The sequence below is a fragment of the Pleurodeles waltl genome, chromosome 9 (assembly GCF_031143425.1).
Source record: "Pleurodeles waltl isolate 20211129_DDA chromosome 9, aPleWal1.hap1.20221129, whole genome shotgun sequence".
Lineage (NCBI taxonomy): Eukaryota > Metazoa > Chordata > Amphibia > Caudata > Salamandridae > Pleurodeles > Pleurodeles waltl.
The window spans coordinates 5522494-5550019 of record NC_090448.1 but is presented as its reverse complement, the minus strand read 5'-3'; the positions used below and the strand labels follow the sequence as shown (position 1 = coordinate 5550019).

Sequence of the window (27526 nt, the reverse complement as noted above, 5' to 3'; positions counted from 1 at the left end):
CTGCTGAGGTTTTCTGAAAGGTTTTGTCTTTTCAATGTAGTACATGATGGAACGTCTTGCATCCAATGTGTGCAAAGTGTTTTCCGCTTGTGTCTTTGGATTTTGAACAAACTAGGAATTTGAAAAAAACGGTTAATGTGAAGCTGTGGGACCAACTTTGGTATGAAACGTGGATTTGTTCTAGTTGAAAGTAGGTGCTTGAATAGTGCGAGCCAGTAACTCACTGACCCTGCAGAGCGAAGTAGTAGATGGTAGGAAAGCAGACTTCAATGTTAACATTTGCAAAGTCTCTTTGTTTAACAGCTGAAATGGTTTTTTCATGAGTTGTGTAAGAACTACGTTTTGTTTGCTGTAGGCGTGGGTACCCTCTTTGGTGGTGGTATCCTTTTTGCTCCTTCGACAAATCTTTTCATCACAGGTGTTGTGAAAAACCTCTACCCGTTTGACCTCTTGCAGAAGAGACTATAATGGCCAGATGAGGTCCCAAGGATGAATATGTAAAATCCTCTTGTAACATGCGATTTAAATATTGTAATACAGTCTTTTTGCTTGTAACCTTGTTCAATTTATTTCTCACACACCAAAGCGAAAATCTCTTCCATTTTGTCACATAATATTTCCTTGTTATTGGTTTTCTTGCGTCTCTTAACACGGCCATTGTATTGTCTGGCAATTCCAAGTGTCCGAAACCTAAATCTTCAGGAGCCGCGCCATTAACTTGAAATATTCTGGTTCTTGGAGCAGCACTTTTCCGTTTTCCATCAACAGCAAATCCTGTCGTGTTTGAAAGCTTCCTTGAGCCGATCGAACTATCTCCGAGTAACACGTTTGTCTTGCCCATTGCAATCATGTGGCTCCATTTACATTTGGTGGTAACTGTGTAACAGAGGTATTGGGGGGGAAAGTGTACGCAAATATATCTGACCAGTTTATTGAAAGAGCATCCCCCCGAGACCGAGGGTGTGGCTGCCTGGAGGCAAACTTTTGGCATTTTCGGCTCCAGGGAGTTGCACACAGATCTATCATTGGTATTTCCCATTTCTTGGGAATGTTTAGCACCACTTCCTGATTGAGCTCCCAACCGTGCGAGCAGGATGCCTGTCTGCTCAGTTTGTCCACCTGGCTATTGTCCTTCCCAGGTAGATGAATCGCTTGAATGTCTAGGTTTCTCTGAATTGCCCATTTCCAGAGTTGCTGAATTAATTTTGAGAGGGGCAGTGATTGAGCCCCTCCCTGTTTCCTGATGTAAAACATTGTTGTTGTGTTGTCTGTTTGAATTAACATTGTCTTTCAGTGAATGTGATTCTGAAAAGTTTTATGGCTAGAAATACAGCCTTTAACTCCAGACAACTGATGGACTGCACCACATCCAGATTCTTCCAGATTCCCCTCATCTTCAGAGAGCCCATGTGAGCTCCCTATCCCAAATGTGAAGCATCCGTGGTTATTGCCACTGAAGGAGTTGGTTGCAGAAAGTCTTCCTCAAATAATGTTTTCCCCATTGAACCACGCCATTTCTTCCTGAACCTTCTGCGTGACAACCACTAGATCTTCCCAACTCCCCGTTGCTTGAGACCATTGGTTTTTAAGTCATTCCTCAATTGGTCACATATGAAGTGTCACATGCGGGATTAAAGGAATGCATGGTGCCATTTTTCCAAATAATTTCCCCACAGCCCTCTCTGTCAGAGCTTGCGACATCAGATAAGGGAGAGTTTCTTCCAACAAAGACTGGGTCTTATTCTCGCTGGGAAACACTTTCCAGTGAATGGAATTCAATATTGCTCCCAAGAAATTCTTCTCCTGCTCTGATGATTTCTCAATGTTTAACAGGAAATCTAGAGTGTATATAGTTTATTACGCTCAAAATATCCAGCTTGCATTTTTGGTAAGAGTGTGCTCTTACTAACCAATTGTCGCGGTACGGATACACATTTATACACCTCCTTCTGAGATTGGTGCTGCTGTGGCGAGGCACTTTGGGATAAAATCAGACCCAAGAGTGTTCACAAAGACTAGAAGCTTGAATCGGTAATGCTGTCTATCTACCACAAATCCCAGGTATGTTTTGTGTTTTGCATTCAATGGTATGTGCAAGTTGGCATCTTTTAAATCTATAGTTGCCATACAGTCTCCTTTCTTGAATTATTGTGCTTTTATACATTTGTTGATGTACCTGAGGTCTAATATTGGGTGCAGGGATCTGTCTACTTTTGGTATTAGGAAATATATTGTGTCATTTCCCCTGCTGATTTCCTGCTTTGGCACAGGTTCTATTGCTTGCTTTGGCTAATAACTCTTCAACCTCTTTGGAAAGTCGATTTGTTCCTCCTTTGAAAGTATCCTTTTCTTTGCTCCCCTTCATGGTAGGTACTTTATTAAGTCTAGCAATAGCCAACTTCTGGAAGGTTTAGAACCGACTTGTCTGGAGTTATTTTTCTCCACTCCTGGAGGAATTTTTAGTATCTTCCATCGACTGGTGAATTGTGACGGAACCTTGTTTTGTTGCCGTCTTGATTCACAGAAGCTTTCTCTGATGTTGCAGTGCAGTCATTTAGTTGCTGGAGTTGAACTTCCTCTTGCTGGTTGCCCTCTGCCGACAACTCTTCGACTAAAGGAATTCCTTCCTTGTTGCTGATCCCGCCAACTCTGCTGTGAAGACGCGGCTTGTGTGCCACTATGGGAGCTCTGATGAGTACAACCCGACTGGAAGCTACGCCTCAAGGCTGGTCTTCTCGCTGAGAAAGCGCCCCTTCGTAATCCTCCTCGGACTGTAATGCACTCATGGATTTTGCCATTTAAAGTCCTGTTTCAGCTAATTTTGGCTTTTATCAGCAGAGTTTCCAAATAAGTGTTGTCCCTTTAACAGGTCTTTATTCTGTTCACTTGGACCTCAGGTTTGAAACTTGAAATTCTCAGCCAGGAAGGTCATCTGGAAGTAACCCCCATCATTAACTGGCGACTTGACATATCCGCTGCACCGAGAGCCGATTTTAGACAAGAGTTTGCTATAGTTTTCCACTCTCCACCAGAGGTGCTGCACTCTTTTTATACTGGTCAGGGGATGTTTTGTGAATTCCCCTATTTCGTCCCAGTGCTGGTGTCTATTGAGTAAAGCACGAATTGTCAATGCTCCATTTTCTTACTCTCTTTACCTAAGGGTGGCCCGATGTAGAGGGGATATTAGCTCTCTTTCTTGCAGTCGAGGTAATAATTGAGTCTGCTGAACAGTACCTTTAATGTATGGTGCACCTTTTGACGATAATTTGCATTTCTTTTCTGTATTCGGTATGACTGCTCTACAAGAATCTGCTCCCTAAAAGGAAGCATAGACAGATATTGATTCCGTGCTTGAGTTGGCAACAGTGTTTCTAAGAGGAAACAGGTCTGGGGTTTATAGTCTTCCAACCGCACATTTAACTTATCTGCTGCATTCTTAATCACTATGTTGTACATCCCAATATCATCTGGTGGTGGGGGGTTTGAAGTATAACACTCAACATTTTCAGGAAAATCCCTTTCTAGATCTTCCCATTGGGTTTCAACATATTCTCCTTCCTCAAAAGGTTGAAATGAACCTCATTCCACTTCCTAAAAAAGTTCTTCCTCTTAAGGCTCAGGAGTGTGAGGGGGTGGAATTTCCTCGACTCCTGTCTACGGAAGCCCCTTCAAAGTTTTCTGTGTGATCCTGAATCACTTTAGACTTTCGCCAAACTCTCACTTCTTCTGGATCAGTGCAGCCATTTCAGGCTCATTCTCTTAGTTTCAATTTGACGGCCCACTCTTTGGGCTGTTCGATAACTGCTTTCTTTTAAACATTGAAATTTCCTTTGTTGTCTGTTCAGACTGGGAGCTCTGCTGACTTGTGGGAGAGTCACAGCCCTTTGACGACGATCCAGTGGCTTTTTGTTTTCCGCCATTTGACGGTCCATGTTTTCTCAGGGTTTTTTCACCAACAGACGCCCCCGCCAAGGCTCTGTGGGACTCTCTTCCATGGGATGTGCCTGCGGACGACAAGCATTTAGACTCTGAGGCTCCCTTTTGTGGCTGTCTTAGTCTCTAGAGACTTAACACAGGATTGGGAGTCTCTTACCTCCTTTCGGCCCACTTTTGGTGCCTCTTCTGCGAACTCTACGATGTCCCGGTTGCCTTCAGAAGTTTCCCCTTCGGTACCTTCAGCAACATTTTGCTAGTCGTCGCTGAAAGGCCCAGATCTTGGAGTGACGGTGAGGATTTCTGGCCTTGTAGTGTGTGATGGGCCATTCTCTGTTTTTGCCTCAGCGTCTTCTGCGTAAATACAGAGCAGGCGTTACATTCTTCACTCCGGTGGTCAACAGAAAGACAAAAATTACACACTGGATGTTTGTCCTTTTGGGCGTATTTATGGTGGCAATTCTTACAGAATTGGAACATCATTTTTTTCCATCATGCCATGCGCAGAAGACTGAAAAAACATTTTGTCAAAATAGTATAAAATCTGGACCCAGCCACTAGATGGCGGAATAATGCACAGCATGTGAAACCGGAAAAGATTCATGCTGCAAAACGTCATGTATGCATACCGCGAGGCCATGTGGAGTGACTTATAAGCTCACTAGCCCATATCACCCACAAGGAAATGGTTTAGTTGAGATGTTCAACAAAACCATACAAGGCATGATTGCTCTCTGAAAAGATCGGAAGGAGATGGGACATCACCTACAGAGAAGTGCCACAGAGGGGAGAAGGTTTTTCCCCTTTTGAACTTCTGTTTGGTCATCCTGTAAGGGAACCATTGCATCTAGTGAATGAAGGCTAGGTGAGACCTCTCAAAGAGCCCAAACAAGACCGTGCGGACTATGTGCTTGGCCTACGCTCAAGGATGGCTGAGTGCATAGAAAAGGCATCAAAAAACCTTGAGGCCAGCCAAGCTCCAGAAACTCTGGAATGACCAAAAGGCTGGCATGGGGGAATTTCAACCAGAGAACAAGGTGTGGGTACTGGAGCCTGTGGCTACCAGAGCTCTCCAAATTGAGTGGCACTTACCCCATCCTTGAAAGAGTGTGGTCACCAATCTGGTTGACCTAGGCACCCCCAGGAACCTCCACAAGGTTTTCCATGTGAACTGCCTAAAGCTCTTCCATGACAGGGAGGGCTGATGTGGTCACGCAGATGGTCACTGATGAGGATCAGGAAGAAGAGATTGAGCCGCTCTCTGACCTCTCCCAAAGCCCCAAAGATGGGTCAGTTGATGGAGTGGTCTTTTCAGACACCCTCACTGCCCAGCAGCAAGCTAACTGCAGGCAAGTCCTAAAGCAGTATGCTGAGCTCTTTTCCCTCACCCCTGGTCAGACTAACAGGTGTGTCCATGATGTGGATACTGGTGACTATCTGCCTGCCAAAAGTACAACATACAAACAGTCTGACCAAGTGAAGGATAGCATCAGAGCTGAAGTAAGCAAGACGCTGGGGTTAGGGGTAATTGAACCCTCCAACAGTCCCCAGGCCAGCCCAGAGGTCTTAGTCCCCAAACCTCATTCCAAGGGAGGTAAACCAGAGCGGAGGTTTCAATGCTGTCACTAAGACAGCTGCTCACCCTATTCCAAGAGCAGACAAACTGACAGGTTAGGGTCAGTCAAATTTCTCAGTATTTCTTGTTTGAGATCAGGGTACTGGCAGATAGGTCTGACCCGTGGAGCAAAGGAAAGACCAGCATTCTCACCCTAGATGGACACTACCAGTTCACAGTTACGCCATTTGGTTTAAAGAATGCCCCTGCCACCTTCCAAACGCTGGTGAATAAAGGCCTTTCTGGGTTGGAAGCCTTTAGTGTAGCATATCTAGATGCTATTGCTGTCTTTAGCTCCACTTGGCAGGATCACCCGATACACCTTGGTAAAGTCCTTGAAGATCTGTGAAGTGCAGGCCTCACTATCAAGGCGGGTAAGTGCCAGATCGGGCAGGCAACGTTGTATACTTGGGCCACCTGGTAGGTGGGGCCAAGTTCTACCACTACAACCCAAGATCCAGACAATCCTGGACTGGGAAGCTCCAACCATCCAGACCCAAGTCAGCACATTCCTTTGCTTAACTGGCTACTAGAGGTGGTTTGTGAAGGGATATGGGTTCATTGTGGCCTCTCACAGAACTAACCTCTAAGAAAATGCCAAAGAAAGTAAACTGGACAGTGAGCTGTTAAAAGGCCTTTGACACTCAAAGAAGCAACGTGATCACCCATTCCAAACGTCCAGATTACACAAAGCAGGTCGTAGTGCAGACAGATGCCTCTGAACATGGGGTCGGAGCAGTCCTGTCCCAAATCAGTGATGATGGCCACGAGAAGCCTGTTGCTTTTATTGACAGGAAGTTGCTCCCCAGAGCAGAGAGCAGCTTTGGAGTGCCACTGAGGTGGACGCCTTCGCTGTGGTCGGGTCCCTGAAGTAGCTGAGACCATATTTGTTTGGCTCTTGCTTCCTTGTTTAGACCGACCACATGCCTGATGCAAATGAAAGTTGAAACCCCAAACTATTAAGGTGGTCCATATCTCTACAGGAAATAGACTTTACAGTGGAACACAGACCTGCGACTGACCACTCCCTTGACATGGTCATCCCACTTTTTGCCTGGTACACGATGCAATCTGACTGAAAGTACACTGGATTCCTGCTAACCAGGCCCCCAGTGCCAGATCTCTTTCCCTAAAACTGTGCAATTGTTACCCAGTTAACAATACATTTGGCCCCACTGTAAGTCCTTAGTAAATGCTCCCCAGATTCCTAGGGCATGCATATCAAAGGGGGTCCCTAAGGGCTACAGCAGAGATTGTGCCACCCTCAGGGACCCCTCACCAAGCACATGCAGACTGCCTCTGCAGGCTGCATGTCTTGGTGCAGCTCAAAGTGAAAACACAATATGGCACAGAGCCTGTCTGCCATGTCCCCTAACACTGCATGCAATATATGTAAGTCACCCCTCTGGCAGGCCTTCCAGACCTAAGACAGGGTGCATTATATTACTAGTGAGGACATATCTAAATGAGCATGCATACCCCTCCTATGACATTGTCAATTCAGAGACATACTGAGTGACCAGGGAAGCCACTTTAGGTACATGTGGTGGACACTGGTCACTAGGAGTTCCCCAGCTACAAGATGGCTTCACTGAAAATAGGGATGTTTGGTATCAGACATCTCATATTAATAAACCCCTCACCAATGCCAGTGATTTATTAATACATGCACCCAGAGGGTGTCCCCTGAAAACATACCAACTACCAGTGTGCTGACTGACTAGTTTTAGCCGGCCTGCCGCCACCAGACATGCTTCTGACCCCAAAGGGTGAGAGCCTTTGCTCTTGAGAGGTCAGGAACAAAGCCCGCTTTGGGAGAGGTGTTTACACACCCCACCCAAAAGAACAGGTTACTACCACTAACCGGTTAGGGGCAACCACGTTCCTCTGCACGTGGACTTGGCATCAGGGTATTGGCAGATTGCACTGAGGGAGCCAAGGAAGGTCTGCATTCTACACACAAAAAGTTTGATTAAGTAGGTCTGGGATGGGTTGAAGGAATTCAGTGTCACCTAGCTACACGACACTGCAGGCCTCAGCTCCAGCTGTAAAGACCACTTGACCCATCTGAAGGAAAAGGCCCAGGCCCCGCAGCAGACAGGCGAGATTGACAAGACTCGTAAGTGCTAGATAAGTAGCTCAGACGGAACATTCAGGTCAGTCAGATTTACTTGCTGTTTCATGCTCTAACCCCTTAACCTTGACTTTGTCCAAAGGTAGTAACTTGTCAATCAAATCTGAGAGGCCATTCTTGTGGCCCCGGGGCACCAATGTTGGCACACAGTATTTATCACCAATACTGTCCAGTAACACTGAACCCAAAGAACAGGCCTCACAGTCTTTCATTATTCTGTATAAATTAAGACTTATTTTAAAAGAATAAAATAATATTTTGCAAGGCTATGCCATCTAAACACAACTGCTGGAGGTAAATTACAAATTATTGCTTAATTATTGCTTAACTCAAACCGGCACTCATTGCTGGAGGGCATACACTGAAAATTTACAATATTGGACCTTGTGAGTGATCAGCTGAAGTGTACCTAGTACCAATCAAACAGGGGGCCTCCCTCTGTACCAGCTTCAACAAAGTCTTCCAGATGGGTCTCAAGGCTAACATTGCAACGTCTCTCTTTGAGGTGACTGAGAACCCTTACTCTGCGGTGAAACCTGCACGATGTTAATAACCCCTGAGTGCTACAGTTTCCATCCCTCCTCCTTACCGAGGTCGCACAAGCTGCAGCTGTCTCCAGTAAGAGCTGGTTAGGGAGCAATGTGAGAACATTAAGATGAAACAATGCATGAATGAGATGGTCTTACCCGGCAGTGAGATGCCTGGAATGCCTTGCATCCCGGGCAGATGATGGGGTGGAGGGTGCACCCCAGGGTGATGTGGCTGCATGCTGCCCATGTTAATCATGCCATCAACAGGGCCCTGAAAAGGAGGCATGCCGGGCAGGTAGCCACCCATCATGCCTTGAAGAACACAACAGATGTCAGACATGCATCAATGACATGCACCAGAAGCTAAATAAAAACATGCTCGGACAATGAACCAGTGTATTTAGTAGCACATGAAAGAAATGGTTAGATTCTGGCAACAATGCAAATAACTAGAAATTAAAATACTACCATGAAATATTTTAAGTAGATGAGTTAGCGCTAGTACGTTACAGCCTGTTCATGTCAACATGCCAACTGCAGGATTCCTACAGAGTACTGGTGGGCAGCTTTGATCATACTACAGGCTCCACTGCTGCATTTCTGAAGGATTAAACATGCATTTTTCTAAGTTGCTCCTGCTGTATCACAGCAGTATCGTTCAGATAAAGAGTGCACACAATATAAAACATTAAACATGGTAAAGAAATATGCAGTGCAGTGCATGCAGTGAAATATTCTCAGTCAGTATCAACCCATTGCTTGGGTGACGGGCAGCCTTCCTTTCAGCAGCCGCCGAGCCTGTCCCATGGGCCAGGTGCTTGGGTGACGGGCAGCCTTCCTTTCAGCAGCTGCCGAGCCTGTCCCATGGGCCAGGTGCTTGGGTGACGGGCAGCCTTCCTTTCAGCAGCTGCTGAGCCTGTCCCATGGGCCAGGTGCTTGGGTGATGGGCAGCCTTCCTTTCAGCAGCTGCCGAGCCTGTCCCATGGGCCAGGTGGTGCTTGGGTGACGGGCAGCCTTCCTTTCAGCAGCTGCCGAGCCTGTCCCATGGGCCAGGTACTTGGGTGACGGGCAGCCTTCCTTTCAGCAGCTGCTGAGCCTGTCCCATGGGCCAGGTGGTGCTTGGGTGACGGGCAGCCTTCCTTTCAGCAGCTGCCGAGCCTGTCCCATGGGCCAGGTGCTTGGGTGACGGGCAGCCTTCCTTTCAGCAGCTGCCGAGCCTGTCCCATGGGCCAGGTACTTGGGTGACGGGCAGCCTTCCTTTCAGCAGCTGCTGAGCCTGTCCCATGGGCCAGGTGGTGCTTGGGTGACGGGCAGCCTTCCTTTCAGCAGCCGCCGAGCCTGTCCCATGGGCCAGGTGCTTGGGTGACGGGCAGCCTTCCTTTCAGCAGCCGCCGAGCCTGTCCCATGGGCCAGGTGCATCGTGGGTAAGGCAGATAATGAACTATCAAAGATGCCTGCATGCATTAATTCTAAACGAGGCAATACACAACAGATGCAAAAACATTTCAAGATCTGTCTACTGTCAAAATCACCTTACTTACCTATAACGAAGAGTGATGCAGTTTGATGTCTTCTGCTATTTTGAGGGCTTTGCCCTGCCTTATTTCCTATCTCTAGTGACTGGAGTTAGGATCCACCGTAAAACATTTTGGGAAAAATTGAAAAGCTCTAACCCCCCCCAAGGGCACCAACCTCGGAGTGCGCCCACAATCAGACCCCCTTTGCTGTATGACTTCTAACAAATTTGTACAATTTAATGCTATCTTCAGACTGTCTTTGGTTTGCACCAGCAGTAGATTTAGTCAACCTCTGGGACCTTTTTTAGGTCGCACCCACCAGATGGCACAAGCTGTCTGGCTGTGGAAGACCTGTTGCAAACTTGCAGCAGGCTAAGAGCCACAGGCTGGCGTATCATTTTCAGTTGTTTGCTTCCTATTTGATGGCCTGCCTTCATCATTTTCTGTTGGTCCCTCCCCTGGAGCATAGACTATTTACAATCTTTCTGACTGTCGGGCTTAATTCTTCCTTTGCTCACTTTTAATGAATTACATTTTCTTTGTGGTTGAGCACTCCACTATAGCGCACGTCTTCTAGCGCTCTCCTTTGTGTGCTTTTCCACTCCCACACTGTGATGTGCTCTCAAGAGTCCTTTTCTCCTTCCCCTTGTGTCGCTCTCCCTCGTATGTTTCTCCCAAACGTTGCTCTCACTCTTGTCCTTCTACACACCCAGCCTGTGTTGGTCTCCTGTGTCTGCTGTTTTTTTTTTTTTTTGGTATTCCCCTGAACCGTTCCTCCATTGCCCAAACCTCTGGTTTCTTGATTTTAATGTTAATCTTTGGGTCTGTGTGCCTTTTTTGGTCTTTAACCGCGTTGCAGAGCATGGCCAGAAGTAATTCACCATGCTAATAGGCCCCAAAGGCAAGACCTATTGGCTTTGCCAGTACTTGTTTAATTTCATGGGGATCCTGAGCTGGTTACCTGCAAACCTGCAACATATATCACACTACAAAACCATTTTACAAATCCAAATGCTTTTTGGAGCACTGCACATCTTGAAATATGTCTGCACCAAACTTTATGCTGGTAGACTTTTTATAGACACACTTGGCATCTATCGGACACATCAAAGTACGTAACGATTTACCAACTAGGCACGTAAAGCAACTTTTCTCTTGCTGTAGTGGCACAAGAAGTAAAAAGCAGTGAGTACTCCTGATATCTACAAGACATGACAAACGTGTAGCTGCTTTCGACTAGCATCTGTGGTGTGGGAAAGGACACCAGTAGTTTACTGGTGGGGAACATGCAGTGGGGGCGACGAAGACTGGACTTGAAGATGGCAACACTCTTCTGACCTTCATCCATCTGCTCTACCACCAGAGCCATCCCATCTGCTCTGTGACCCTGCCAAGAAGGTGCTTTCAGCATCAAGGCTGTTGGTAGCAGTCCGCAGTGACGAGATTTTGTTTTAGGCCATGGAAGGGACCCATGCTAGCTAACCTGCAGACTCTCTCCCCTGATCCCGTGCCGACCTATGTTCTTCCGGGATACTCTAAAAATAGGTTTTACAAATACAGTGAACTTGTGGACAGTCGGTTTAGAAGGGTTCTGCCCCCAACGACTAGCCTACAGGAACTGAAGGTGCTTGTACTGCCTGCTGTGAATAAAAAGATTTCAAACAAAATATTGCTAATTGGGAGTGATCACTTTGGAAGTACCATCACTTGAAAGGGAGCTACATATTCAGTGCGGCTGCCATTACCTCCAGACATTCAAGCTTTGTATCTTCACATGGACTCTCCACATCACTCACGATGCAAATGCCTTGGGCGTGAAATACTTAATTGTACAAGGCACTATATTCTGAAACCTCTGCTCTTCCTCCTTTGCCTACACAGAACTTTAGCGATTACCAAAAAGAATTACATTTTCTGGTACACATAGGGATTTAAGGCCAATGGAAACAAACTCAGACCTGTTTGTTCGATCTCAACTCGTATCCTGTGAGGTAAACTCCACTAAAAGTATACAGAGGCGAGAAATTAATTAATAAATAATTTATTTACAGACAGAGGTCAGAAGCAGAAGTGACATTAAGTAAATAAGCCTTTATATATGCTACTTTATTTGTATTTAGCAAAGAGTGCGGGTATTAAAGAGAATAAGGTGCTCTGGAATGACAAAACTCAGTGCAACTCAACAACTGACCAGATGCACAAATCCACAGCCCAAAAATAATGTGAAGTTACAAAGAAGGAAATCCCAAGAGAAGGGAAAAATACATGGGCATCTTCGCCCCAGTGTCCCACGAGTTCATGACGTCACGCAGTAAGAAGAGGACGCTTTCCTTGAGTATGAAACCAGTGTACAAGACCGACGGGAACTAGAATGTAAAACCACGACTGCCATTCGCAAAGGGAATCCTGTACTCACAGCCGCTCTTCGCCGATCACCGGAAGTCAATCCTATCTATGACACGGTCCTTCTCTTACAAGGGCTAGATCAAACCCTCTTCGCACTAGTGAGATCTCTCGCTCAAGCTCTGACTTACCCAAGCTCTTATGATGCTGTGATACACATTAACAATGAGAAAAAGTATGGGCTTAGCTCCCATCTTGTGCAGAGACAAGACACTGAAGAACAGGAAGGCAGCAGGATTCACAAAACACAAGTCCCCTCTTTTCAAACCACAATTTAGACAAGCACTGTCACGGTTTCTAAACCTGAGTAACTTCTGCAGGAAGTCATAGAATAAAAAAAGAACACAAAAGATCCTCTTACAATGTAGTGACAGACAGGGCGGAGGGATTAACTGATGGAGCGAATTCACAGATTTGGTCTACTCCGGGTGAAATGACACCCCACGTGGTTCAGAAACCATGGCTCTCTAGCTCATGCCTTCCTATCACATTACACCCAACAGTGTCTTAGAGAATGTCTTCGGTCTCACAGAGAGAAGCAACCCCACGCAGGTTTAGTAAACTCCTTGAAACCCTGGAACTCTACCACAACCTAGTTCCGCAGTACAGTTCTCTGAAAACGCTGCAGTTGGATCTGTAACCTGAGGCCTCTTTGCAAAGTACACATTCACCTTGAAGGGTGTGCTGGAGGTGAAATACCTGCTGGTAATTGTTACCCAACTCAAAGGTGTACTTGACCTCAGAAGGATGAAACGCTGAAGGACAAGACTGAGAGGATAGGCTACAGGTCTGTTCTTGAAAGCTTTCTTTAGGCTTGACCCTGCTAGCTTTTGAGTTCAGGCACATAGGGTGGTTCCTCGCTTTTGTGAAGCATATTCTATGTATTTAAGAGCTTCCTCTTTCACTCGTTCTATTTCACCTGCTTTGATCCTCAGGGTTCACCACTCAAACCCTTGCAAACTCTGAAATGTCCAGGAAAAGTGACTGTGAGCTTTGCCCCCTAAAGTAAAACCTATCAATGATTAACGCTCTTCATTTAAATATAAAGGTTTTGGTTGGCTTCTGAAACTTTCTTCTAGAGGCTGGAAAGAAATACTTTTGAGGAGTCATTCTTCTTTGCTGAGGTTCCTGGTGGCACACAGGATAAGATCCTACCCTACACTTCACAGATACTGTCTGCAAGATTCTGATGGGCCCTGCGTAGACTGAGCTGTTCTACCCCTTTAGTTTTTGCCACCCGTTCCTTCTTTTGATGCATCCATTGCACCTACCACAACCTTCACCCAGAGTTTGTTGGTTTCTACCTCAGGGTGGAATGAAAATATATATATATATCTATATCGCCTGGAGATTGGTCCAGGGCAGCCACACTAACACTGTGGTCTGGAGCTTTCAAGGCCAGCCAGGAGGGCTTTTTTGCCAGTATTTTCAGTGGGTGGAAAGCTATTTCAAAATGTTTGTCTCACTCTCACCCCATCTGCCAAAAGCCTATTTTGCAGGCCACAGCATCTAGCCTCTTCATTTACCTTCCGCGCTAGTCAGAGGGCTCATCAGCTGTACCTCCTTCCCCTTATCCCGGACCTCAAACTCTTCCATTGTGGAAGAGCTGGCTGCAGCTACCTCTGCCCTCTGTGGCCTCGTTAGGAAGCTGGGTTCTAGTTGCAGTACCCTGACCCCCAAACACACGTTTCACCTGGTTTTTGGTGCAACTTTGTCTGAAGCGCACTGGATTCCTGCTAACCTGGTCCCCAGTGCAAGTGTTCCCTCCCCAAAAACATGATCCCCTGATCACTTGATCCCCAAGTGGCCAGGCCCCTTTAGCACCTTTCTAAGCCACTCATAAGTGGCCCCCCTTGCACCCAGGCATTGGGACTGAAGAGGGTCCATATGAGCTGCAGCATAACTTGTGCCATTCAAATGGACCCAGCACCAACCTCATGGAGACTGACAAGATGCTCCAAAAGGTGAAAACTCGGCATGGCACACAGCCTGTGTCCCATGTCCCCTAGCCCTGCATGTAACAGATGTGCAGGCCTTACAGCTCCAAGGCAGAGTGCATTATATTACATGTAAGGGATGCCCCAGGGTAGCTATGGGCTCTATACAATATATCTGCAAGGGCAGGTTTGCCCCTGCTATGCCTTTTTTAGATTCCAAGACATAGTAAGTGACCAGGGAAGCCACTTTAAGTACATGTGATGGACACTGATCAATACAAGTTCCCCGGCTACATGATGGCTTCACGGAAACTAGGGATGCTTGGAATCAAATATCTTTAATAATGAGCCCTCACTGATTCCAGTGATGGATTTATTAATACATGCATTCAGAGGGCATCTTAGGAGTGGGCCAGACAGTACCGGGTGGCGCATGGCTGTGGTGTGCGGCTGCGTGAGGAGCAGAGTATACACCGGGATGTGCTGAGATACGCCGAGGTGAGACGCAAGGGTAGCGCCTCCACCTCTCCGGTTCACCGATTTGGCCCGACCTGGTTGACCTGCCGACCCCCCCACCCCCTAAGCCCAATTCATCCCGGTTGCTATACCAGTGCCCTGCAGGAGCTGAGAGCTGCAATCTAGCATCAGGCTGAATCTGGCTCTAACCTTGTCCGTTCCTACTGCATGTGACGGGAGGCAAAAAGGAGGAACCCGAGCCCCAAGGCCTGCACCCAGTTCACTGAAGGGGAGTTGAAGGTGAGGTGGCAAGTGGCAGGGACTAGGGGTTGGGGAGCATGGTGTGCAGGCACCCAAGCCCCCACTCACCATCAGTCAATCGTTGGCCACGCGCCGGCCAGCGGACCAGTGGGACTGCAGCGTGGTGTTCGGTCCCAGGCAACACGTGGAGCCAGCGGACCAGTCAGTCAGCAGTAAGCCAAGCACTAAGCACCTGTTTCAACTCGCACCAGCACGGCAAAGGCACAGGCGCAATACAGACTAGGAGGTGGTGCAGGCAATTGTGCAAGTAATAGTGAGCAACTTCTGAGTTTCTTACCTCACGAGCAGGGATATTTATTGGACATTTATTGAGGGTGCAAGTTACTTCAGGGCTCTAGGCCGCAGCTACCTTTTTGCACGGAAGTGGCCGGTGTAGGACTGTTGCGGCTTATGCCTAAAGGAAAGCTTCCAAGCGCCTCAGCACCTCACCACTCAGCACCGGCCCAGGCACTCAATTCTAGTTTGGTCGCCTAACCATCAACTATCGGCAAAAGGAGCAGAGGAGCAAGGATGAGACGAACTCAGGGGAGGAGAAAAGTGTCAAAGAGGTTAAGGCAAAGCTCCCGAGACCAACGGAATTCATGGTCCGCCAACAGACTCCTCCGAGTGGAACCCCTCCACTAACCCTACGACGACCAAGAATCCCGTCAACACCTCAAGTAAACTAGCTGGACATCACAAGAGGGATACAAAACCACTTTCTGTTAACTAAGCCGGCGGATAAGTCCACCCCAGCTCACAATGGCTCTCGGCCGGTTCTACTGCATATGGACGCTGCTACTGGGACAACTTTTGCAGCGACAGAGGCCCATTCAGGACAGGGGAAGCTTCACAGCAGCAGCCCAGGAGCCCCTAACATAATAACTACGGCAGAAGTACATACTGGCAGTCAGCAGGACTCCTCCTCCACATTACATCTTAGGAACTGGACAACTGGAGCCAAAAATCCCCTCTACAGTCCCCACAAGTACCGCAATCACCGCAGGGAGGAGCACCAGCAACTGCACAGTACGCACGATCCACCTCTAATCGACCTCTCTGATACTTGCACCGCTGCTTCTTCAACTGAGCCGGCGGCTAGTGAGGGATCTACTAATGCGGCCCAACCGTCCAACACTGTGCAAGGAGGAGAGCAGTATTCGGAAAATCCAACAGTTATTCCGAGACAGTGTACCACCAGTAGTAGCAGCTCGTTGGCACTCCAGTGCCATAGTCAAGCTGGATCAGGCACAGGGCTCCATGTCGGCCATCAAGAGGAAGCAAAAGCCCCGGCAGATCCTTCTCTGGAAGCTAAACTCAAGGAGGACCAGTCAGTTTCTGGGGTTGCCGGGGCCTCCTGCCGGGCTCTCCTATCGACCATGAATGCAATGTCGGTAGCGATTTATTATCAAGCCGACAAACAGGACACTCAGGTGGACTTACTCAACATCCTGGCAGTGCATATCGTATTGACAAGAAGCTTCAAGGGTTGAACGACCAGATAAGAAGGGCTCAGACCCATTCTTACACTCAGCAAGTGCTATGTCAATGTGCTTCTATAGGAGACAACTCACCCAAGACTACTGGGATTCTAAATGACATCTTGACAGAAGTCGGCGCCCAGGCCCCCTCAGGGTTTTGAGGGAGGAAAGGGTCCGTGTACAACTATTACCTTGATAAGAATGGTGCCGACTGTGAAATCAGAAAACTACAGGCTACTTGCTTCTCCCAGCAGGAGGAAAACCAGAACTCATTTGGTGGCAGCAAAGACTCCAACATTCAATCATCAAGTCGCGTCAAGGACGGGATAGCATGAAAAGCTTCAGACACTTCAGCAGCAAAAGAGGTCTCTCTTACTCAAAGGGAAAAGAAACGACAAATGAAAGCTCGGAATAAGGCTCAGCAAAACAGTATCTGGAAGTCATTTGCAAAGTCTATTAGCAAGCAGGGCAAAGTCCCTGAGGGGAAGGACGAGGTAGATTCGGAGGACAGCAGTATATCTGTTATGCTGCAGATGACTACGCAAAAGGATAACCAGGAGAATCCAACACAAGCCATTTCCGCACGCAGAAATCAATCACCTTAGAGAAATCAGTCACCTAAAGATATCAGGTCAACGCCCAGCTCCCGGGGTAGAAACCCAGTTCAGTGCAAACTTACGACTAGCAACTCCTCGGAAGAGGATCCCAATATCGATCTGATTACTGCTCAAGGGAACCAAAGGAGCACTGCTGGTTGGGAAGCCTTCAATTGTAGGGAAAATAACCAAGTTCCTTCAGTAATCGATCATTGTCAGGCCTCACAACAGTCTCCACAGGCAAATACCATGCCGAATACCAGCAAGAAACATTTCACAAAGAACGACACTAATCTTAAACTGCCGACATCAATAAGCCCGTCAGGAGGCCAGACCTTACAGCAAACTGAGGCTTTGAGCGACTACAAATTCCTGTTCATCCCCTGGAATAATTCAAAAGGGGCCTTTGACATCCTAAACAGAGGAACAATCAACAAACTCTGAAATGCAAGTCTGCCCGAGCGCTAATCACTACGGCGGAGCTGCAGACAGTGGAGATTGTTCTGCACCCGAATAATAGGTACAAAGAGGAAACACTTACATCCTGGCCTCTCCAGCTACTGCCGCTCAAATCCTGGCACATCACATCTTTAGTTCATGGGGCATTATGTAACAAAGACAAGAACCATGCCGATATCCTAGCCCCTTGCTCCCGGGAGCTGTGAGGAGGGCCTCAGTGTTGAAAGGAGCAGTTGGAGTGGAGCAGACTCCAAGCAGATGAGAAAATATAACTATAGTAAGGAATCGACATTCGCTTCAACAGGAGAGTAGTCATCAAGTATTTATTGGCAGGCCTCCAATCTGGAATCAGGCAGAGCGGCAATCCATTATGGTCCACAGTAGCAATTGGTCCGGAAGAAAGATCTAGAAACTGCCATTGAGGACGGCCTCTTCATATGCTCTTGAAATTGCCATGGTCTGAAACAAATGGTAACAGATGCAGAGGTGTTGACGTTACTACAGAAATTCGATCTCATCATGCTTCAGGAAACCTGGTGTATGGAGCGGATTTAAATCTCAGGCTATGTCGGCTGGCATGTTCCTGCAATCAAGATCCAAAAATGTGGGCATCCCAAAGGTGACCTCACCATCTTCTGTTCTACTAAAGCTAATGGAGCATCAAACAAATTGATCTCGGAATAGACTGGCTGCTGCCAATCAAGTTGGAACCTCTGGGGTAAACAGTGCTAATACTCCACTGCTATTAACCAATATGTACATTCATCCGACTAAGGATCAAAATAGAGCAAACATGGAAACACTGTTAAACATCCTCAAAATGTTGATGAGGCAGTATGAGGAGGCCATTCATATTGTGTCAGGTGACTTTAATGTTTACTTGAGCAAAGGCTACATAGAGCAGGGTCAAAAACACCATGGCCTGCACCTGAACAACAGGTTAGTAACAACTGGCCTCCATCGCTTGATGACTCACCCAGGGGGAGCTTCTCCCCCACCAGTAACATTTCCAAGCAATTCAATATAATCAACAATTGACTTCACGTTAATGATTGACGCAGCTCTGCCACTTGTCGCCACCTACAATATCCATGCTCGCCTGCAGAGCGATCACTTGCCACAAGCCACACAGTTAAGACTGGTATGGAAGCTACTACCAACTGCAAACATCATCATCGCCGCTCTGATCAGCTACAATACAAAGAAGTTAAAATGGCAGGGGCACGGCACGGAGACAGTGATCACGGGTATAGACATTGAGCAGCTGAGAGGCATTATAACAAAGCTGCAAACGGAAGGAGCTGCAGGTCAGAGTGGTATCCTTAACGCCCTTTTTAAAGGTGATGCAACATACTGGGCTTATTACTTGGCGCTCCCTTTTAACCATCTCCAGGGCACACGGCTGCTCCCAGATGCCTGGAAAGGTAACATCTTCCATCCAATTTATAAGACCGGCAATCCTGCCTGTCCGCTAAATTACAGGCTAAAAGCCTTGACTGACGTAGAAGCAAAGCTTTATGCATCCTGTTTACTGTTGCAATTATCAGTTTGGATACACGAGAAACATCTCCTGCCACAAAGTCAGACTGGTTTCATAGCAGGCACGGGGACTTCAACCAATTTGACTGCCCTGGCTCTGCTAGGCATGAAGTCCAGGCACAAGAAATATTCGGATGGGTCTTAGCCCCTGTGCTTTTAATCTATATCGCAGGCCTAGCTAATGCTCTTTCTCTGATAAACAATCACCCGCCCGCTCTGGCTCAGGAAGCAGTTGCTTGGTTACAGTACGCAGACAACTTAGTATTACTTAGTCAAACTCCAGCTGGTCTGCAGCGCAGCATCGACGCACTCACTTGTTATATAGCCAAGCAAGGTTTGGAATTGAACTTGAATAAAACTAAAGTGGTCAGACTGGTGGACTCTAAATTTAAATATTTTTCACGGTTCATCCACGGAACCCAAGTGGAGGTTGTTCCTGCATATAAATCATGGCGGACCACAATTTAACCTTTAAACCTCAGCTTGTTGCTGCTCAAGCAAAGGCACAACCCTTGGCCTAAGGGTTTAAGATCTTAAAACAAAAATTGAGTTGTCCATCATATAACCATGTTCTCTCTGTAAGGTCTGCACGGCTAATGCCAACAGTTACATATGGGGCTGAAACAATGCTGGGCAAAGAAATAGAAGTTTTAAATCAAATTCAAACAAAGGCCTCTAAAACAGTGTTCCAGATTCCAAATTCAGCTTAACCAGCCCAGGTACGCCTAGAATTTGGATTAAAAAAAAAACTACAAATTTCAGAGAAAAAAAATACATATTTAAATCTCTGCTGGAGATTGAGAGCTCCAGAATAAGCAATCTATGTTGGAGTGAAATCGAGAAGCAACAGCGCTGCAACATTATAGGCTCACGGGGAAATCATTTAAACAATTCTATACTCGAACTTGGCCTGCAAAACATCTGGGGCTTGAGCAAAGCGGAGTTCTACCGGATACTTGCCAAAAGACAACATTCTTAGACCGTGTTATCATCATATAAAGCTCTCCGTGCACAGGAATATTTATCAGCATTTTTTGCGCAATCGCTGAAATATCTATTCATGCTTCTGCACTTTGGGGCGATTGATATTAAAGACATGGCCCCTTCCTGGAAGCAGGCGTTTAGGACTCAAACTTGTCGCCTCTGTGGGTACAAACAAGAGTCACTTGTCCATGTGTTTTGTGCTTGCCCGGCGTTGGGCGAACAAAGGAAAATATGCCTGAAACACATTTTTATGGCCCTCGGTACCCGCTCATGTACGTCAGCCGTCATTAGCTGGTTAAGTGGCTGTTCAATTCCTCTTGCTTGTCGGGGGACTACGTTTATGATGCTGACTTTAAAAACAAATTGTCAAACATTGCTGAAATGGTAGCGCAAAGCCAGGATGGATAGGGGTGCTGCTGTTTCCAATGTCCTCGGGTGCTTGCGGATGGGTAGCTATTTGGCCAAGCACAGGAAACTGAGCAGGTTGTGATATATCAAAGTTTAGTTGTAGGGTTAGTATCTATCATGTGGTGTCATCAAGTATTTTTAGATTTTAACTAAAGACTCAGGAACAAGGAAACTCGTTATTCTGATTTGTGGGGATTTCAGAATTGCTAATCAGGTTGTACTGCTATTGTATACACATGGTTGCAAGAGGTCTTGTCTTTAAGACCCCGCTTTTGAACCATTCTTAAAGACAAGTTTTAAGCGTTATGACCACTAGGTGGGGCCAATCCACTGTGAAAGTGAGTAGTCTAGAGGTACGTTAATTAAATCCTACCAGGTGCGATTGTATTGTTTTTTGTAATTGGTTGTATTTTAACTATTACTAAAGGGTTTATTAGCCCATCAATTTGATGTGTTTTAAATTGGCGTTGGTTTTAATAAACTATGCTAATAAATGTACTTACTTACTAGCAACTGTAGGTGTGCTGATTAGTTCTAGCCAGCCTGCCACCAAAAGACGGGTTTCTGACCCCTAAAGGTAAGAACCTTTGCTCTCAGGAGGTCAGGAACAAATCTTGCTCTGGCAGGGGTGTTACACACCCCTCCCAACAGGATGACCTGTAAATCTGCATTCCAAAGCAGGAGGCTTCAAAGGAGCTCACCGCCCTTGGTACGCAGATCTGGTTTCCCTCAGAAGGGAGATGACGACCCCAGGGTCCACTGGGCACCTGGACAGGTGGGAAAATTAGCTATGTAGGAGGCACATTGCACTCACAGGCTGGACACACCACTAGGGTGATCAGGCTGAAATGAACACAGCCTTAGAAATTCCACAATCTTGTGTGCAGTGGAATTAGTAATTCTGGGACACAGTGATGCCCACTCCTCAAAGGAAGTGGTCATCTAGGGGGTGTAGTGACCCTAGGGGTCAGCAGCCCATTGGCCACTTCCCCTCACACCCCTTAACACCACTGAATTGGGTATTCAGGGGAGCCCCTGATACCAGGACTTCAGATCTTAGCTGGACACAAAAGGAGTGGACAAGAGGTCTGCTGACTGGAGAACCGAGGTGCACGACTGACTTGGTGCCAGCCCTGCCACCCGACCCTTGAGGAGTAACTGATCTGTCCTGCGGCTGTACAGCCTCCACGAAACCGGGAGAGCGGACAGTACTCCGCAATTCCCCAAGAAGAACTCCCTTGGAGCAGAGGAGCTGCTTCCCTGCATTTGCATGCAACCAAAGAAGAACTGTGAGGATCAAGGACTGTCAAAACCCGATGCCGGACAGCACCACTGCACCCAAGACTCCTAACCCAAGCTGAAGTGGGAAACTATCAGTTTGGCTCCCAGGCTCTTCAGAGACAAAGCCCACCTTCAGGTTGCCCACTGTGGACATCCAGGTGGCATTTGCAGCCTCTTCTGGCAGACCTCCTCTACCAAAACCGCCTCTGGTGACTAAGACCCAATAGTCCACTGCACCCAGACATCCTAGACCGAGGAGAGGAGGACCACTGGTGTCCACATGCCTGAGACTCGTGAGACCTGAGTCCACTTGTTGGTCCATCGGACTGTGTAAGGAAATGGCTCCCCGTTGCAGTTAAGAGAAGACACTGAGAAGTGTGCTGGGACCCCGCTAACCAGGCCCCAGCACCAGTGTTTTTTCACCTAAAATGTACCATTGTTTCCACAATTGGCACACCCCTGGCACACAGATAAGTCCCTTGCAACTGGTACCCCGGGTACCAAGGGCCCTGATGCCAGGGGAGGTCTCTAAGGGCTGCAGCATGTCTTATGCCACCCTGGGGACCCCTCACTCAGCACATACACACTGCTTGCCAGCTTGTGTGTGATGGTGGGGAGAAAATTACTAAGTCGACATGGCACTCCCCTCAGGGTGCCATGCTAACCTCACACTGCCTGTGGCATAGGTAAGTCACCCCTCTAGCAGGCCTTACAGCCCTAAGGCAGGGTGCACTATACCACAGGTGAGGGCATAGCTGCATGAGCAATATGCCCCTATAGTGTCTAAGTCTATTCTTAGACATTGTAGGTACAGTTGTGGCCATATTAAGTATATGGTCTGGGAGTTTGTCAAAAACGAACTCCACAGCTCCTTAATGGCAACACTGAATACTGGGAAGTTTGGTATCAAACTTTTCAGAATAATAAACCCACACTGATGCCAGTGTTGGATTTATTTAAAAAAATGCACACAGAGGGCATCTTAGAGATGCCCCCTGTATTTTACCCAATTGTTCAGTGCAGGTTTGACTGGTCTGTGCGAGCCTGCTGCTGAGAGACGAGTTTCTGACCCCATGTGGTGAGAGCCTTTGTGCTCTCTGAGGACAGAAACGAAAGCCTGCTCTGGGTGGAGGTGCTTCACACCTCCCCCCTGCAGGAACTGTAACACCTAGCAGTGAGCCTCAAAGGCTCAGGCTTCGTGTTACAATGCCCCAGGGCACTCCAGCTAGTGGAGATGCCCACCCCCTGGACACAGCCCCCACTTTTGGCAGCAAGTCCAGGGGAGATAATGAGAAAAACAAGGAGGAGTCACCCACCAGTGAGGACAGCCCCTAAGGTGTCCTGAGCTGAGGTGACCCCTGCCTTTAGAAATCCTCCATCTTGATTTTGGAGGATTCCCCCAATAGGAATAGGGATGTGCCCCACTCCCCTCAGGGAGGAGGCACAAAGAGGGTGTAGCCACCCTCAAGGACAGTAGCCATTGGCTACTGCCCTCCCAGACCTAAACACACCCCTAAATGCAGTATTTAGGGGCTCCCCAGAACCTAGGAAACTAGATTCCTACAACCCGAAGATGAAGGAGGACTGCTGACCTGAAGCCCGGCAGAGAAGACGGAGACACCAACTGCTTTGGCCCCAGCCCTACCGGCCTGTCTCCCCACTTCAAGAAAAACTGCGACGCGTCCCCCAGGGTCCAGCGACCTCTGAAGCCTCAGAGGACTACCCTGCATCTAAAAGGACCAAGAACTCCCGAGGACAGTGGCCCTGTTCCACAAAGACTGAAACTTGCAACAAAGAAACAACTTTTAAAAAAACAGACGTTTCCCGCCGGAAGCGTGAGACTTTCCACTTTGCACCTGACGCCCCCTGGCTCGACCTGCGGAAAACCAACACTACAGGAAGGACTCCCCGGCGACTGCGAGCCCGTGAGCAGCCAGAGTTGACCCCCCTGGGCCCCTACAGCGACGCCTGCAGAGGGAATCCAGAGGATCCCCCTGACCGTGACTGCCTGCTTCAAAGAACCAGACGCCTGGTAAACCCACTAAACCCACAGCCCCCAGGACCTGAAGGATCCGACCTCCAGTGCAGGAGCGACCCCCAGGTGGCCCTCTTCCTAGCCCAGGTGGTGGCTACCCCGAGGAGCCCCCCCCCCCTTGCCTGCATCGCTGAAGAGACCCCCGGGTCTCCCATTGAAAACTATTGCGAACCCGATGCCTGCTTGCACTCTGCACCCGGCCGCCCTTGTGCCGCTAAGGGTGTACATTCTGTGCTGACTGGTGTTCGTTCCCCCCCCCCCCCCCCCCCCCCAGTGCCCTAAAAAGCCCCCCTGGTCTGCCCTCCGAAGTCGCGGGTACATACCTGCTGGCAGACTGGAACCGGGGCACCCCCTTCTCCATTGAAGCCTATGCGTTTTGGGCACCACTTTGACCTCCGCACCTGACCGGCCCTGAACTGCTGGTGTGGTAACTTTGGGGCTGCCCTGAACCCCCAACAGTAGGCTACTTTGGACCCAACTTTGAACCCTGTAAGTGCTTTACTTACCTGAAAAACTAACACATACTTACCTCCCCCAGTGAATTTTGCACTGTGTCCAATTTAAAAAAAGCTTATTGCCATTTTTGCCAAAACTGTACATGCTATTGTGATGATTCAAAGTTCCTAAGATACCTGAGTGAAATACCTTTCATTTAAAGTATTGTTTGTAAATCTTGAACCAGTGGTTCTTAAAATAAAAGAAAAGAAAGGAAAATGTCACTTACCCAGTGTACATCTGTTCGTGGCATTAGTCGCTGCAGATTCACATGCTGTGCACATCCCTCCATCTAGTGTTGGGCTCGGAGTGTTACAAGTTGTTTTTCTTCGAAGAAGTCTTTTCGAGTCACGAGACCGAGGGACTCCTCCCATTTCGACTCAATTGCGCATGGGCGTCGACTCCATCTTAGATTGTTTTCCCCGCAGAGGGTGAGGTAGGAGTTGTGTGTGCTAGTAATAGTGCCCATGCAATGGAGTGAATGCGTATGTACATAATAAAGTTTCAAGTAATCTATTTACAAATGTACAAATGTTTAAGATCTACTTCTAAACGGCTACAGGCTCCCGGGGAGGTGGGAGGGCGCATGTGAATCTGCAGCGACTAATGCCACGAACAGATGTACACTGGGTAAGTGACATTTTCCGTTCGGTGGCATGTGTAGCTGCAGATACACATGCTGTGCATAGACTAGTAAGCAGTTATCTCCCCAAAAGCGGTGGCTCAGCCTGTAGGAGTTGAAGTAGTTTGGAATAATTTTCTTAATACAGCTTGACCTACTGTTGCTTGTTGTGCAGTTAACACATCTACACAGTAGTGCTTGGTAAATGTATGAGGCGTAGACCATGTTGCTGCCTTACATATTTTGTTCATTGGAATATTACCTAGAAAGGCCATGGTAGCACCTTTCTTTCTGGTTGAGTGTGCCTTTGGTGTTATAGGCAGCTCTCTTTGCTTTAAGATAGCATGTTTGAATGCACTTAACTATCCATCTAGCAATGCCTTGTTTTGAAATTGGATTTCCTGTATGAGGTTTTTGAAAGGCGATAAATAGTTGTTTTGTCTTTCGAATTAGTTTTGTTCTGTCAATGTAGTACATTAGTGCTCTTTTGATGTCTAATGTATGTAGTGCTCTTTCAACTACAGAATCTGGCTGTGGGAAGAACACTGGTAATTCTACCGTTTGATTCAAGTGGAACGGTGAGATTACTTTTGGTAAAAATTTGGGATTTGTTCGTAGAACAACTTTATTTTTGTGTATTTGAATAAATGGTTCTTGAATGGTAAACGCTTGAATTTCACTCACTCTTCTTAGAGATGTGATGGCAATTAAAAATGCAACTTTCCACGTTAAGTATTGCATTTCACAAGAGTGCATGGGCTCAAAAGGTGGGCCCATGAGTCGTGTTAAGACAATGTTGAGGTTCCATGAAGGAACTGGTGGCGTTCTTGGTGGTATAATTCTCTTTAGGCCTTCCATAAACGCTTTTATGACTGGCATCCTAAATAATGAAGTTGAGTGCGTAATTTGCAGGTAAGCTGAAATTGCAGCAAGATGTATTTTTATGGAAGAGAAAGCTAGTTTTGCTTTTTGCAGATGTAGTAAGTATCCTACTATATCTTTTGTAGATGCGTGTAAAGGTTGAATTTGATTATTATGGCAGTAATAGACAAATCTTTTCCATTTATTTGCATAGCAGTGTCTAGTGGTAGGCTTTCTAGCCTGTTTTAGGACCTCCATACATTCTTGTGTGAGGTGTAAGTGTCCGAATTCTAGGATTTCAGGAGCCAAATTGCTAAATTCAGCGATGCTGGATTTGGATGCCTGATCTGTTGTTTGTGTTGTGTTAACAGATCTGGTCTGTTTGGTAGTTTGACATGAGGTACTACTGAAAGGTCTAGTAGTGTTGTGTACCAAGGTTGCCTTGCCCATGTTGGTGCTATTAGTATGAGTTTGTTTTGACTCAACTTGTTTACTAGATATGGAAGGAGTGGGAGAGGGGGGAAAAGCGTACGCAAATATCCCTGACCAGTTCATCCATAGCGCATTGCCCCGAGACTGATGTTGTGGGTACCTGGATGCGAAGTTTTGGCATTTTGAGTTTTCCTTCGTTGCAAATAGATCTATTTGTGGTGTTCCCCAAATTTGGAAGTAAGTGTTCAGTATTTGGGGGTGAATCTCCCATTCGTGGATCTGTTGGTGATCCCGTGAGAGATTGTCTGCTAACTGATTCTGAATTCCTGGAATAAATTGTGCTATTAGGCGAATGTGGTTGTGAATCGCCCAATGCCATATTTTCTGTGTTAGGAGACACAACTGTGTTGAGTGTGTCCCTCCTTGTTTGTTTAGGTAGTACATTGTTGTCATGTTGTCTGTTTTGACAAGAATGTATTTGTGGGTTATCATGGGTTGAAATGCTTTCAGCGCTAGAAATACCGCTAACAGTTCTAGGTGATTTATGTGTAACTGTTTTTGTTGCATGTTCCATTGTCATTGGATGCTGTGTTGATTGAGGTGTGCTCCCCACCCTGTCATGGAAGCATCTGTTGTTATCACGTATTGTGGCACTGGGTCTTGGAAAGGCCGCCCTTGGTTTAAATTTATACTGTTCCACCATTGAAGCGAGATGTATGTTTGGCGGTCTATCAACACCAGATCTAGAAGCTGACCCTGTGCTTGTGACCATTGTGATGCTAGGCACTGTTGTAAGGGCCGCATGTGTAACCTTGCATTTGGGACAATGGCTATGCATGAGGACATCATGCCTAGTAGTTTCAGTATTATTTTGACTTGTACTTTTTGTTTTGGATACAAGGTTTGTATTACATTGTGAAATGTTTGTACTCTTTGTGGACTTGGAGTAGCAATCCCTTTTGCTGTGTTGATTGTTGCTCCCAAGTATTGCTGTGTTTGGCACGGCTGCAGGTGTGACTTTGCGTAGTTGATTGAGAAACCTAGTTTGTGTAGGGTTTCTATGACATATTTTGTGTGTTGTGAACACCGTTTTAGCGTATTGGTTTTGATTAACCAATCGTCTAGGTATGGGAACACATGTATTTGCTGCCTTCTGATATGTGCAGCTACTACTGTCAGGCATTTTGTAAAAACTCTTGGCGCAGTTGTTATTCCGAATGGCAACACTTTGAATTGGTAATGTATCCCTTGGAATACAAACCTTAGGTACTTTCTGTGTGAAGGATGTATTGGTATATGGAAATATGCATCCTTTAGGTCTAGTGTTGTCATGTAGTCTTGTTGTTTGAGCAGTGGGATTACGTCTTGTAGAGTAACCATGTGAAAATGGTCTGATTTGATGTAAGTATTTAATGTTCTGAGATCTAGTATCGGTCTCAGGCTCTTGTCCTTTTTGGGTATCAGGAAGTACAGTGAGTAAACTCCTGTGTTTAATTGATCTTTTGGTA

The 27526-nt window shown here is 46.9% G+C and overlaps 1 protein-coding gene across 14 annotated transcripts in view; it reads right to left on the bottom strand.

Moving 5' to 3' along the window:
* PBRM1 (polybromo 1) overlaps positions 1-27526 on the bottom strand; it is a 338709-nt gene that overhangs the window by 13019 nt on the left and 298164 nt on the right. For 8 of the 14 annotated variants that reach the window (XM_069206081.1, XM_069206082.1, XM_069206071.1 and 5 more), the window contains one exon: positions 8369-8524. The exons of the other annotated variants lie outside the window; for them this stretch is intronic. In XM_069206081.1, the coding sequence (XP_069062182.1) occupies positions 8369-8524 (156 nt within the window). The remainder of the gene's footprint in view (positions 1-8368; positions 8525-27526) is intronic. 14 annotated transcript variants of the gene reach the window in all.